Source organism: Pipistrellus kuhlii, unplaced genomic scaffold (assembly GCF_014108245.1).
Source record: "Pipistrellus kuhlii isolate mPipKuh1 unplaced genomic scaffold, mPipKuh1.p scaffold_m20_p_22, whole genome shotgun sequence".
NCBI classification, from domain to species: Eukaryota; Metazoa; Chordata; class Mammalia; order Chiroptera; family Vespertilionidae; genus Pipistrellus; species Pipistrellus kuhlii.
The window spans coordinates 6202140-6216667 of NW_023425521.1; the positions used below are offsets into that span (position 1 = coordinate 6202140).

Below are 14528 nucleotides of genomic sequence, written 5' to 3' on the forward strand. Positions count from 1 at the left end.
GCCAAGATTGCCTGGGAGTCCAAGCAAGAGGTACTAGGACAATAATGTAAAGGAGGAAAGGAGGGAGTGGGTGCAAGAGATGTTGCAGGCGCAGAAAAGACAGGACTTGGGGATTGGCCGTATGTACAATAGATAAGAGGAGAAACCGAATATGACTTTGGAGGAAAATTTTTAATGAGCCAAATGCCTTCCCAGTGCCTGACACTGTGCCAAGCACCACAGAACATCCAAAAAGTATGAGAATCATTAAGAGTTGAGCACCAGGTGCCAGATACCATTAACAATGCCAAGAATATTTGGGGGAGGGGGAATCCATGTGCTCCAGGAGTTTAAAATTATATCTTTGCCCTGTCCCTCTTTTCTTGTGTGCCTACTTTTATCAGGAAAATTGATTTCTAGAACTTGTCTCTTCTACCCAATGTCTTCTTTGCTCCTGAAGCATCAGCTAGCTCAAATCAAGAACATGCAGATCCTCATCCTAAGTGGTTTTAGCTATTTATTCTTAATGACAAATACTTAGGAATGCTTTCTCAACAATGATGGCAAGACAGTCTTGATTTTTAACAGTAAGAGGTGAATGCCCAAATTCAAGAAGTGTCGGTGAAGCCCATCTTAAATTAAATGGATTTCTGGAACTTTCCCACAGAAAACTTTAGAGTACAGTCATTTATTCATTCAGTCAATATGAACAGCATGCCTGTTACAAATGGCATTTCTTTCCTGACCTGGAAAGATGAATAACATCCTGAAAAAACTTAAGAATGTACAGTGTGGTTTGTTGGGAAAATGAATTCAGAAGAAAGGAGAATAAGCAGCACTTAAAAACAGGAGAGAGAGTGAAGGGAGATGAGAAGGGGTTGTGGAGAGGAACTTATGCAAGGCTACCAAAATTCATGTAACAAACTAGAGGCCTGGTGCATGAAATTTGTGCACAGGTAGAGCCCCTAGGCCTAGCTGGCAGGGGCCTTACTTTGCTCCGCACCACCCCCTGGTGGTCAGCACACGTCATAGCGAGCGACAGAAACCCTGGTTGAACTCCAGTGGGGATACTTTATATATTAGCCTTTTATATATACAGGTTAGATAGATAGATACTGACCAAAGGACAAAAGTTAACCACAAGTCTGAGAAATGGATGGAGGTCACTTGTTAAATTAATAATTTTCAACATATAATGCTGCCAGCTACTCAATTTTCACAATATTGTGAGGTAATCTCTGCCTTTCATTAATGGACAAATTACTTGACAAGACACACTCACCAAAGAAGAGAACTATACAAGATAACACATACCCAAGTGCTAGACTATATGACACACATGAGAACCAAAATTCAGAGACAGATCTAAGTATCAGTTTTATTCAAAGCTATCATAAACACTTTTTTAGAGCTCCTAAGAGCTAAGACTGCTTCTGAGTACAAAGAGTAATGGCAAAGACTGCTGGCTGTACATCACGTTGTAGCCACACCCATAAATATTGATGGCTTTAATGCCAGTGACACCACCAAACAACATTCTAAGCAGTTTTACTCGTAATGGTCCCTTTATTTTGATCATAGTACAATGACACTTCAGATCTTAGCTCCAAATTGTATACAGTCTAGATTGCTATCATTCCTGGGATTTTTCCAGTCTTTGGCAAATAAAACCCAGAATACAATCAAAGCATTCACAATTAAATTACAAAACACTTGATTTAAACAAAAATCTTAGTTATTACTTTTGTATCTTTAACCTGGATCGGATCCTTTCTCTTCCACTCTCTGTAACAGCTACAAAGTTTTATGGTCTTGTTTAAGACAAAATAAAAAAAATATATAAAATAAAATCTAGGTGCTTCCCATGTAAAACAGATACCTAATAACTTAGATGAAATAACTAAGATTTGTTTGTTTTTAAAAAAAGATACATTTTAGCCGAGTGAGATAGCAGGAAGGTGGCCGGCCATTTATGGACCAGGAAGTGGGCCCTCACTAGACACTGAATGTGCCAGTACCTTGATCTTGACCTTTCCAACCTCTAATGTGAGAAATACATTTCTGTTGTTTTTAAGTCTATCGTAGTTTGTTAATACAGCCCAAATGAAATAGGACACCCACTTAGTTGGTCCATAAAATTTTCTTTGAAAAAATAAAAAATTCATTTTATAAAATGTGCTTAGAAGCTTTAAAAACACACATGCAAAAACAGAATGCAAATATATGAAAAGTACAATGACTGTTAAACATTATTAAGGACTTTAATCTCTCACTATATTAATCTGTATCATAAAAAATGAGTACTTCTAAAGACCAAATAGCACAGTTGAGCCTAGTTCAGTTATTGAACTCTTAGTCCAAGAGTAAAAGGTTGATTTTTTTAAAAGAAGGATGAATATTATTGCTGTAATTGAGGTAATTATTTTCAAAAGCTGAAAAAAATGTAGCAGTGCTTACAAAAATCGTTATTTTACTTTCAAAAAGAAAAAATGATCAATTAACTATCACAGCTTCACCAAATTGATGGGGTTTGCCTTATTTTTACCTTGCTAGTAAACAGCTCATCTATATAGCAACCCCAATTTCTGAGGCTAACATTCTGCACAGATATATTACATTGTGGAAGTCAGTGAAAAGGGTGTGTACCTCTCAGATAATAAATGTCATTCAAATAAAACCACAGCATTTTAACAAATCTCTTACCAGTTGAAATTCTCGACGTCGGTCGTAGGCATTCTGTATCCCGCTGTCTGCCCATAATGCTCTTATAGCAGGAAGATATTGTAAAAAAACTCGAGTTTCCACCAGTCCCTGGGCCACCAAGGGGGAACGGGTGTCAAATGACATCATCTTGTCTCCATGGAGTTGGTTTGAGTTATCTCCCCAGGGAATATGAAGCTTCTCTCGAGCATCTACCAGCACCCTCATACCTTTGTTAAAAAAAAAAAAAAAAAGAAAGAAGTGTGATAGGAATCATTAGACTCCCAAAAGTTCTATTCCAGTATTATTTTCTTAAACTTTACTACTCCAGACCTACCTGCTCCAAAGATGGAGACCAACATCAAAACAGACATCTGTAACTTCTCAGAGTTTTAAAAAACTAAGTTATTTACAGCCATAAAATTAGAGCCTTGAAAAGCAGGTACTATTAAACAATTTCTCTTTCTGAAGGATTTTAACATGTTCTCATTTATAAAATAACTTCTGAGGTAGAAGGCAGACAGTCACAAGAGAAAAAATAAAAAGCTGCATAGAATGATGTCCAGGCTCTGAAGATTTCCTGAGCCCCTCAAAAAGACACTCATTTCCCAAATGCCAAGTTGTTTGGTCCCTGAGCATCCTATTTAATCCACTGAGTCTTTTAGGAACACATTCAAAACTCAAAAAAGTCCCATGTCAAGCTTCACATCAGTATGTCACAGGATGGCATTAGAGTTCCCTAAAAGAAAGACCAAACGCAAAAAAAAAAAAATAAAAAAATAAAAAAAAATAAAAACAGAAATTTCAACTCACAGAGATTAGTGCAAGCCCAATAACTCTATCACTACACTGTTATCTTTGGTCCATCCAACAGTCACATAACTATCAAGAGCTCATTTGCTTGGATACCTGAAAACTACTGTGCTGTCCATTTTCTGATCATGCCAACTCAAAAAAAGTAGATGTCTAGCATCTCATACTCAATGCTCAAAATAGGCACAGTTAAGAAGCAGGTATTTACCGGGCTCATAACCAGTTAACATGTGGACTCTCTTCATTGACATAATTCCTGAATTCAGCGACATCAGGATACAAAGGTACCTTGAATTAAGAATTGGCAAGGTGGAGTCTGAAAAAGACCTTAATTACTTTTGTGCTAAACATTAAGACAGGATAAATACAGCTGTTTTGTACAGCTTAACTGCAGTGGTGCTAGGGCTGGGAGCTCACTGTGGTCTGGGAGCCCCCCACCTAGTGCTCTTCTCAGTCATTAAACCCCCGGGGGGCACCCCACCAGCTACCCCCATAAACACACACCCAGTCAGTCTTCCTCTACCCAGGCCTGGGAGCAAAAAGTGACCCAAAGGAGCTGCTTAAGTACTTCCCAAACATACAAACAAACAAAAAAAAAACGCAACTCCTTTTAAAAAATACTGAAAAGACCTGAAATCTGTGGCAAACTCCTACCCAGATGAAATAAAGAGAATCTGGATGCACCTGAAGGACCAGACTCTGTATCTCAAGTTTGCCAAAATGTCTTTTATAAGATAGAAAATATCTGGTGGTAAGAAAAATAAGCGCTTACTTATCGCTCAAATGGCAAAATGAAACCCGTCTTCTCTAATTCTTTGAAATCACAGAAATAAAATTCTAGTGTATTTTTCCCTTAAGAACAAAGTATAACTTTAATTTTTGAAATAATGTCAAATAGCAGAGTCTACGATCCAAGCTGACACTGATGCATGGACTACCTGCACAGGCTCCACATCATTTTTAGATCAAAGGTTCTTTATGTCAATGCACAATTTCATTTAAGTTGTGGTGCGGCCCCCCTCAAATTAGAGAAAGAGAGAGAGAGAAATAAACATGCCCATGGTGGTTACAGGCAAACATCCTGCCCAGCCCTGACACTGGGCCGAAAAACCACTGATGCTAATTTTTTATAAACTAACTATTACGGGTCTACTCTCCCCTGGTACCTGCACAACAAACAGAACACCCTCAAGTTTCATATCCTTGTCCAAGAGGACCCAGAGCCTGTCACCCTTTGCCCTTGACAAGTCTCGGCAAAAAAAAAAAAAAAAAAAAAAAAAAAAAAAAGTTTCCAGATCGCGACGGTTCCAGAACTGCCTTACTCAGGAGGCGCCCAAGGAAGCAGGGAGTCGGGAGCAGACCGACCCCATGTGACTCGGGTCACCCACCAGGGGCGTGCGGGCGGGGAGGCTGGGCCGCCAGCGCCCGGGCCCTGGGTGGGGGTGGAGGGTCCGGGGTTGGCTTTCAGGTCTTCCTGCCTCCTCTGGGGCACCCGGCTCTCTACACTTCCCTGTCGGAGGGCGGGGTGGGAGACCAGCCGTGCCCCCCAACCCGGGCAGCAAGAAGGAAAGCGGGGAGCCCTAGGGCACTCCCTCTCCACGGAGACCGGGGCACTCCGCACAGCAAGGAGCGGTGCCCCGGGCGCGCCCCCTTCCCTCCCTCCCGCCCGCCCGCCCGCCCGCCCGCAGGGCCCGGTCCTCCGCCCTGGACCGAGCCCGAGGGCGGTGCCCGCCCCGCGCCGCGCCGCCCCGGGCCCGGCCCCCGGCCCCCCGCGCCGACCCCCGCCCCGCACCTTTGATCACGTTGCTGTAGATGGTGGGGCGGAACTCCTCGCGCGCGCGCTGGTCGAAGTCCTGTCCGTGGATGATCCGCATCTGCTTCAGGAAGGTGGACTTGCCGCTCTCGCCAGCGCCCAGCAGCAGGATCTTCACCAGCCGCTTCACGTACGTCTTCTCCCGGGACAGGCATTTGTCGATCTCCTTGGACTTGCGCTGCTGCTCGGCCTCGCCGCTCGTCAGCACGCAGCCGGGGAAGCACACGGACAGCACGGACCGCGACGGCAGGAAGTCCGCCATCTTGCCGCCGCCGCCGCCGCCGCCTCGGCGGGCCTCTCCGGCTCCCTCCACCTCTTCTTCGGGCGCCGGGCGACTCCGGCACCGCGGCTCGAGGGCGGAGAGCGCTGCGGCGGCCGGAGCGCGCCGGGGAGGGAGGGAAGGAGCGAACTGACTAGCAGGGCGGGCCGCGCAGGGCGGGCCGGGCGAGCAGGGGAGGGAGGGAAGAAGGGCGGGCCCGGGAGGGGCGGTGGCCCCGCGGCGCGCACGCGCACGCCGTCTCCCGGGGGCGCGCACGCAGCACGCACGCACGCAGCGCCTCCTCCAGGCCTCCCGCCCCGAGGCCCGCCGGTCACGCTCTGGCTCGCGTGCGCGCCCCGCTGTGGTCAGGTGACCTCCGCGGTCGCGCGCCTCATTTCGAAGCCATTGGCTGGAAGGAAGGATATTCAAACCGCGGGCGCGAGCCTAAAAGGCTTTTGGTGCACTTGCTTACGGCGGTTCCCTGACACCCTGCTCTCCCAAGCCCTGAACGCTAACCAAACCTCGCCAATCCGCCCACCCTGCTCTTTCTGGCATTCTCAGACCCCTGGAAGGCCCTCCCTCCCACGCTTCCCCGATGGAGAAGGAACTGGAGCTAGAGTTCATCTGAGATGTGCGAGGAGGCCTTGGCTAGTGTCTGTGAATGTGGATTCCCTCCCGAGCTGCGAGCTGCGGGCTGCGGCGCAGAGATCAGTGGATGTTAGCTGCAGCAGGGTGAGGTCATAGTGAAAATCCCCCTAAACCGGACACTGTGATGCAGGCTCTTCCCTACAAGGAAGCAGATAAGCAAACAGACCCGGGACGGGAGCCGGCAAACTTGAGGTTTCCTGCCAGATTGCAGAGGATATGATCAGCCAAGGGACTTTTTTTTCTTTTTTCTTTTTTTCTTTTTTCTGTCCTAACAGTAGATTCAGGCCAGGACACCTGAAGGGGCTGCCAGGAGACCAGCAAGCAAGTGACAGCCGAGCTGGCAGTCGGCTAGCAAGGACCCCAGATACTTCTTCCTTCTCTGTGTTTGCTTTCAAGTGGAAAAAAGTTTTGGTCTGTCTCTGTTTGGGGCAGTGCTACCATAATGCTTCTTGATTCGGGCTCCTTGTAGCCTAGAATAGAAATGACCTATGTGTTAGGCTGTTGAGGTAAGAGGTCAGCAATCTGAGAAACTCATGAAACAGGCTTAAGTTTAAAAAAGATAAATCAGTGCTAATCAGTTACTGTCAGGGTTGGTTTAATGGCAGACGGACCTCATGACTCAGTGCGTTGGCTGCAGGAAACAATGCCTGAAGTAGAACTATCTCCCATTGTCCTGGCCGACCCCATAGGGTAGACATCTGCAGAATCCACAGTGGGGCAGGTCCAGTGCTGTGTCTGTGGGTTGAGAGGGTCAGAATCTCAGGGCTGTGGTAAAAAGTCTTCCCTTCTATTGTTTCACTGGTATTTGGGAGGCTCTGACCTCCAACCACGGAAGGACTATCGCTGCCCAGGACAGGGGCCTATCGTTGGCTGCCAAGCAGCATGTCCATGGGCACTCCAGCTTCTCACCTGAATTCTACAAAAATGAGAGGAGGAAAGCCTGGGAGTTAGGTAGTTACCTACTTTTTTTTTCTTTTCTTTCTTTTCTTTTCCAAAAGTGTGCACAACATAATGGAGGAAGCAAGGATGCCTCGGAGGCAGGAAGGTATTCCTGCCCAGCCAGTTCATGCCGGGACTTGCAGAGCAGCAGAGAAAGCTGCTCAAAGCCCTGCCTGTAACGTGTGTTGGAACAAGCTTGGCTCAGTGTTTCTGAAAGAGAGACCTCTTTGAGCCCCGCCTGGGTTTGGCTGCAGGAGTCCAACCGCCTCTGTCTGGAAATTAAGCCACCTTGAAAGGGCATTACACCTTGTAAGTGTAAAAGTGAGTCTGAGGTTTGGTGCTTTCTCAGAAAATTAAACACAGCACTGCCATGAGACCCAGCAGTTCCACTTCTGGGTAGGTAGCCAAAATAATGGAAAACAGGCTTTCGAAGAAAAAAACCGTATACCTATGCTCATGGCAGCATTATTTAGAATAGCCATAAGGTGAGAACGACCCATATATCCATCAAGGGATGAATGGATAGACACATGCAGGACATCCATGCTGTGGGGCTATTCAGCCATAAAAAGGAATGAAGTACTGACATGCTACACCATGGATGAACCCTGGAAGCATTATGCTATATACAAAGGCCACATATTGTGATGTTCCATTTATATGAAATGGTCAGAATAGGCGAACCCATAGAAACAGCGGTAAGTAGTTGCCTAGGACTTAGGAGGAGGGAGGAATGGGGAATGGCTGCTTAACGGGTCCAGGGTTTCCTTTTGGGGTGATGAAAATGTTTAGGAACTAGAGAGGGGTGTGGTATGTATTACATACCACAAACTCTTCACTTTAAAATGATCAAATAATGAATTAGATGTGTGAATTTTACCACAATTAAAAAAATTAGGTAGATAAAACAATAATTTCCATGAAAGAAAAGTCATTGGCATCATTTAACACTGAAGTGCCCACAGTGTGCAATATTCATGAATAAAAGGGTGATTGTGTTTGTTTTAAAGTAATAATAGCAATTTAAATTATTTGCATCAGAAGCAAATCTACTCCAGCAGATTAATAATATTAGTGATATTTTAATTTTCAGACAAATTTTTCATAACTGAAAAAAAATCTAAACTTTTTAAGGGAATAGAAAATCTATTGATTAGAATTGAATCTGCTGGGTGTATATTTCCACTAGCCCTAGATGTTAATTCATTGGAAACATTTGTATTGCTAGGCAGTTAATTCAAATGCAAATGAGGAATTCAGAAGTCCCAAGAAGCTGTGATATAATGATTGAACAGTTGGTTAGTTGCAATGCCCTTTCTAGGAGTGCAAAGTCCAATGCCAGTTTTGCCAGATGAATAATGAAGGTGTGACTAAAAATGTAGAAATACATCCAAATGGCTTTTCTCCTCTAATGTGATTGCCTTAGGATACAACAAGCCCTTTACAACAATTCTGCCCATCCCTGGAATCTATTTATAACTGCTCTGTGGAACAAAAAGAAGACAGCCTTCCTATCTTAAAGACTTTTTTTTTTTAGTGAAAATACAAAATGGCATTACTTAGCTCATTTACCAACATTTATGCTTGGTGCTATTTACATAGCCATTATTACCCACAAAGGACAAAATCTTTGTCACCCTAAGACAAATGTGCCAGAGGCTCTCGGAATAATTCCAAAAGGGGAGTTAAGTGTTTTTCTGAGTGATGGGAAAGATTAAATAGGTGTTCCTCTTGCCAAGGTGGCTACTGACTACTCAGAATTGGACCACGCCTACTTACATATGTTTATTTAAAAATCAGTGGCATTACTTAGTGATTAAGCCTTGTGATAATCTATAATCACAAGGCATAATATGCTAATTAGACCAGACGTCCGTCCTGTCCGTCATTCCGGATGAAGCCAGGGCTGAGAGGGAAGCCCGGGTCCAGGGCAGCCGGGGGAAGGAAGGCCTGCACGAATTCTGTGCATCGGACCTCTAGTTTTATTATAGGAATGATGACACATGCAGGTTCTTGGTACACAATTGTGTTCTGTCTCATCATCTATGTAAAAATGGTGGATTCGAATCCTTTCTTGGAGATAAAACAAGCGCGGGCTTTTCCCCCCTTCAGAAAAGGAAGAGAATTCCCTAGCCCTTCCGTAATACAAATCCTTGGCATTTGTGTCCTGTTTTAAATGCCCCAAAGCTCTTTGACCTACTTTATCTCATTCTCTGCCCACAAGAGCCTGATTAGGAAAACCCAGCGTTAACCTTCCTCCCATCTGCACAGGAGGAGGCTGAGGGGAACAGACGTTTGAGTGACACCCTCAAAACCTCACTCTGCCTGGCTGGTTGCAGGGCCAGGACTAGAAGCTCCCTATTGACTCTGAATCCGGTGCTCTCTCTGAGATGTCCAAATTGTCCTGGCACCCCAAATGCCCAGGGGGAGGAAGTTTAAACTGAAGAGACCAAGAGCGACCTGTCCTTAGCCATGAGGTGCTATAGAGCCTGGTGGTTTGGCTGGCTGGTCTGTTTTTCCAGCCCCTTTAGGCAGCCTGCCATCTGGACCTTTACCAGCCCTCAGGCTGATTCTGGTAAAATGTTCCGTACTTTGAGCTCAGCTTCTGGTTTGTAAAGTGTTCCAGGTGGTTGATGTAGAAATAAGAAAAGAGGAGCCAAGCGCTGGCAATATTTGCATGGTGCATGAGCCCCCGACTTCCCCTTCAGGTGAGCTAGATATGAAAAGGCCACTTTTTTTTTTTGTAATGAATATCAGAATAAGCCTCTCATGTGGAAAGTTTTGCATGAAACTAGACATGTGGAATCGCATTGTTGGTAGGGTTTTTTGTTGTTATTAATGGAAAACATGACTTTAATTACTGGTTATTTTTCTCAGCCTCCGAGAAAGATCCAGGAGCTGCTGCTGACCAGCTGCGACCTCACTTGATTAATCCGCAGTCAGGAGCATGTGCTGTCTTAAAGCCACACACCAGCAGGCACAGGAATGCTTGCACCTCGCTTACTGCATCGCCCGCATACAGGCAGTCTATTTATATAACGCCGAGCACAAGGCTTTGCCTGTAAATCTGAGATTCTTTCCGAGAAATTCAAAACATCCTGCTCAGTTCCTCTCTTTTATGTTCCCTTACAGCTATTAAAGATGAGGGATACTTTTTATGTGGCACTGCCCATAAATGGGCTGCCTCTTGCCGGAAACTTAGGTTCTGTTTATCCAGGGACGTTTAAGTCTGCAGAATCTCAGAAATTTATTCCCGTATCTTAAAATCTTCTGCTCCCAACCCAGTGGCAGTGTTCATTCTCTTGGATTGATGAGCAAGCTTGGACCTGCCGCTTCCAGGAACCACACCCCTGGTATGTGTCACATGTCACAGTGTGTAGACCTAGCCTTTGCCTCAGTCCATATGCCAGGGTGCGTCAGCTGGTCGAGTTCACCGTTAAGCGTCTATCGGTGGCGCTAGGACACGGTCCATGTAGATTTTGTCAGACTGGCAGGCTGGCTCCCAGGTCAAGTAATGCCACAAACATTTCTGTCTCCAAACGCCCATGTGAGCTTCTGAGAAGATCAAGTGTGATAACATGTAAAGTGCCTGGCCCAAAATAGGTGTCAGATAATTATAGCATTTGCTGCTAACCACTGGTGATTAAAAGCAGTTAATGATTTTGTTATATAAAAATAAAGATGAACAAAAGCAATGTTGCATCATCTGAGTTTTAAATGAACTATACTCATATTTGCTTCAGGAATTTAGAGTTTGGAGCATGGGTGTGTGGCTCAGTTGGTTGAGCATCGTTCTCTACACCAAAAGGTCGCTGGTTTGATTCCTGGTCCGGGCACATGCCCAGGTTTGCATGCTTAGTCCCCAGTTGGGGCAAGTATGGAAGGCAACTGACCGATGTTCCTTTCTCACATCCGTGTTTTTCTCTTCCTCTCCTTCCTCTATCTCTAAAATAAAATCAGTAAAGATACTTAAAAGAAAAAATACGTAATGCAAGACACATATGTACTTTTAAATTTTCTAGTAGCCACATGAAAAAGAGTAAAAAGAAAAAAGTGAAATTGATTTTAATAATATAGTTTACTACATCCAATGTCATTTCAACGTGTAATCAATATAAAGATTGAGAACTATAGCACATTCTTGCTTTTATATGTTAAAATTCAGTGTGCATTTTACATTTGCAGGAATCTCAATTCGGATGCTAAAGTTTCACTGAAGATATCTGGTCTGTATTTAGATTTCATAAAACATACAGTTGAAAAGGTAGAATCACAAAATTGAATTGTTCCAAATGTACTGAGTCGTTAAATTTAACTTAATTAAAATAAAATAAAATGCAAAATTATAAAGTTCCTCAGGGTCACTTGGCACATGCAAACAGAAGCTCTGAATGATTGGGTCCCAAGGAAAGGAATGAGGAAGTGCATCCAGGCAGGTGGAATGGCCGCAAGGGCATGCTTCTGGCCTGTGCTGGGGACAGCGTGGGAGCCGGTTTGATTAGAACCAACCGGTGAGGTTGAAGAGGCATGGTGGAGTCAGGTTGGGAAGGGTTTGGATCCCCGGTGATGATGTTGAGACTTGATTCTGTCCCTAACCAGGAATCACCTGGTGGGGAATTGAACAGGTAACCTTTTGGTGCCTGGGACAACGCTCAACCAACTGAGCCACACCAGCCAGGGTACCACTGGCATATTTTTAAGGAGGTGCACGGTTTCAGGACCGTCCACCTGGCACTGGGGCCCAGGAGGGGATGGAGAGAAGAGAGGCAGCAGCTGAGAAGAGCAGCTTGGAGGTGGCTGTGGTGATTCAGGTGGGCAGTGGCAGCTCCTGGCTAGTGTGAGGGCAAAGGAACCAGCCTGAGGCTTTACGAGCCAGACTCCATCGTGCTAAGAAAACCAAGAGGCTCTATAGAGGGAGGGCGAGGAAGGGGCAGAGATGGCGGGAGGACTGGAGCCTAGGCCCTTGGGAGACTGGGTTCACACCAAACGCTTTGAGGAACCAGGGTGCTGCTGCTGATCAGGAAGTGACAGATGGCTGAAGCCAGGCCCAAGACTGTTTTTAATGGATTTAAAAAAAGCAAATGTATAATTTTATCATCCTCTCCACCCCATGACTCACCCGGTGATCCTGGACTTTGTCCAGTCTCTGAGATTGTGAAAGTCCCTCCTTAGCTGGAGGGAACCCCTGGAGGTGCTGGTTCTCGGCTGGGGCCGAATGCAGGACAGTTCAGCTGTCAGAAGGGAGGTCTGGGCTGCACCCCTCTGTTCCCTGGCCATCATGCCCCTGATGTCTTCCCCGGGGAAAAGCATTACTTCTGATGTGAACTCAGGGTTTGGCTGTATAGTAAGGGAGAGGCTCTTTGGGAAAGGAAGGGACTAATCCCCACCCCCACTCCACCCGCCCCTGCCTCCTGAACCTCTGTAATCTGCAGGCTTCACCAGCAGATGATCCACTTCAAAAGTGAGCCCGCTGAGGCTGCTGCCGCAGGGCTGGGGACAGAAGTGTGGACTGTGAAGCCCAGCACTGCATTGTCTGGGCATATGGGCAGTGCCTGTTCGTGCCGAGCACTGAGCCCCATGTTGAGGAGCACAGAGAAGAATGAATTTACGAGGATTTACAGTGGGCAAAGCCAGCTGGTCGGCATCATCACTGTGCTAAGTGATGGGTGCCAGGAGGGCCGCAGGGACAGCTGCCCAGGGCCTTGGGAGTCAGAGAGGCCCACCAGCTGGCTCAGTGGGGGGCCTCATTGAAAGCAGGTGGGCGGTATTGGAGTTGAGCTTTGCAAGAAGAGAAAGGGAAGAGGAGGACGGGGAGGAGGGCATTCTGGGCTGGAAACAACCTCCAGATGAAGACGAGGAGGCATGGAGAAGTAATGGAATAATAATGAGACCCTGGTGGTGCTCATTGTCTAGGAGCTCTTCCTAAATGCTGGGCACAGTCCAAGGGCCTCTCATCCATGAGCCTTCTTCCCATTTCCCAGATGGGAAAACTGAAGTTCTGAGTGGTCAAGTGCATCCGCCAAGGCCATATTCAAGGGAAGGGGTGGATGCAAATCTAGGCATGCCTACTCAGCCACCACTCAGCACATCAGGGCTGCAAATCATTCAGCATCACATTGGGAGCACGTGGTAATGTCTTGATGAGTGGACCCAAGTCAGGTCTTAGGGGGGGGGAGTCATGAGATACTCCTGTTGCTGACCTGAGTAACCGGAAGAGTTGAACATAGTTCCGTGCAGGACGTGAAGGGATACTTATCGACTGTCATGGCCCTGCCCAGCACAGCGGCCTGCAGAGTGGCCCCTGCCCCCAATGTGTCCATGTAGTTGCGAGCCCCCTGGCTGGGCGGGTCTGGGCAGGCACTTCCTCCCGGGCCTGGCGAGACGTCAGACGCTGGTCTTTTTGGGTCAGGCGGGCCTCTCTTCAGCTGCGCCGAGGATGCAGTTTGTCTAAACGGCAGACGTCGTGGGCACTCTGAGTAAACACAGACTATCTCCCAGGCCACCGTTTCCTCCGGGAGGCTCATCCTCCAGCTGGGACACTTGATTCCAACTCTCTTATCAACGGGAGCTTCCTACCCTGATAAAAGGAAGCTATTCAAGTCCGTTTCCTGGTACCCCGTGTGGGGGCAGGCTTGCATTGAAGTGAGTGTCCCTTAGGAGGGAATGAATGCTTTTTACCTTCAGAAACTCATCATGCAGCCTCAGCTCCCCATGTCAAGGAAGCCAGCAGGCATTCCAGAACATGGGCGGCCAAAGCCTTGTGCATTTAACGTTACCTTCTGGCTCAACTAGTTCAAGTGCCTTTCTTTGGCTCTGGGGACTGTCCTCGAACTGGCCCAGGCCGCCTCTACGCCTAGACTTTTTTTTCTTCCCAATGTCATTCCCCCCTTTGCTATCCCTCAAATAGGTCCTGCTCACAGCTTTTACACTCTTCCTCATACTCCCCCTGCTTCCCTATCGCCCTTATGATTAGAAAAGTTCTACCCCCCACTCTTTCCAAGTACTACGGAAGCAAGGATTACGAGAAAAAGGAATGATTAAAGGTATCCTTTAAGATTTAGCTAAAAAAATCAAAACAATACCAGATATTCCCTGATGCTGACCTGAGCAACTGGAAGAGTCAAACATGGTTCTGTGCAGGACGCGAAGGGATACTTAGCGACTTAGTCCTCCAGCCTTCGGTTTTCCTCACTGAACTCCTCTGAGGTCAGAGTCTCAGCCACAGAGTTTAGGACTATGGCGGCCAGCCTGGAGGATGGCCCCCGGGGTGAGTCCCTCCCAGGATCCACACCCCGCAGAACTCATCCCAAAACAGGCAGGGCCGGCCCAAGGAATCGACAGGTTCCTCTGGCACAGAGCTTTACCATGAAAGCCACG

General features: G+C 46.5%; 1 protein-coding gene across 1 annotated transcript in view; it reads right to left on the reverse strand.

Moving 5' to 3' along the window:
• The window catches only part of GNA13 (G protein subunit alpha 13), a 29481-nt gene extending 23742 nt beyond the window's left edge, over positions 1–5739 (reverse strand). Inside the window, exons 1-2 of the mRNA XM_036450630.2 lie at positions 5285–5739; positions 2683–2909 (exon numbers count right to left, since the gene is read on the reverse strand). Of these exons, the coding sequence (XP_036306523.1) occupies positions 2683–2909; positions 5285–5567 (510 nt within the window). The 5' untranslated portion in view covers positions 5568–5739. The remainder of the gene's footprint in view (positions 1–2682; positions 2910–5284) is intronic.
• Positions 5740–14528: the final 8789 nt, after the last annotated feature.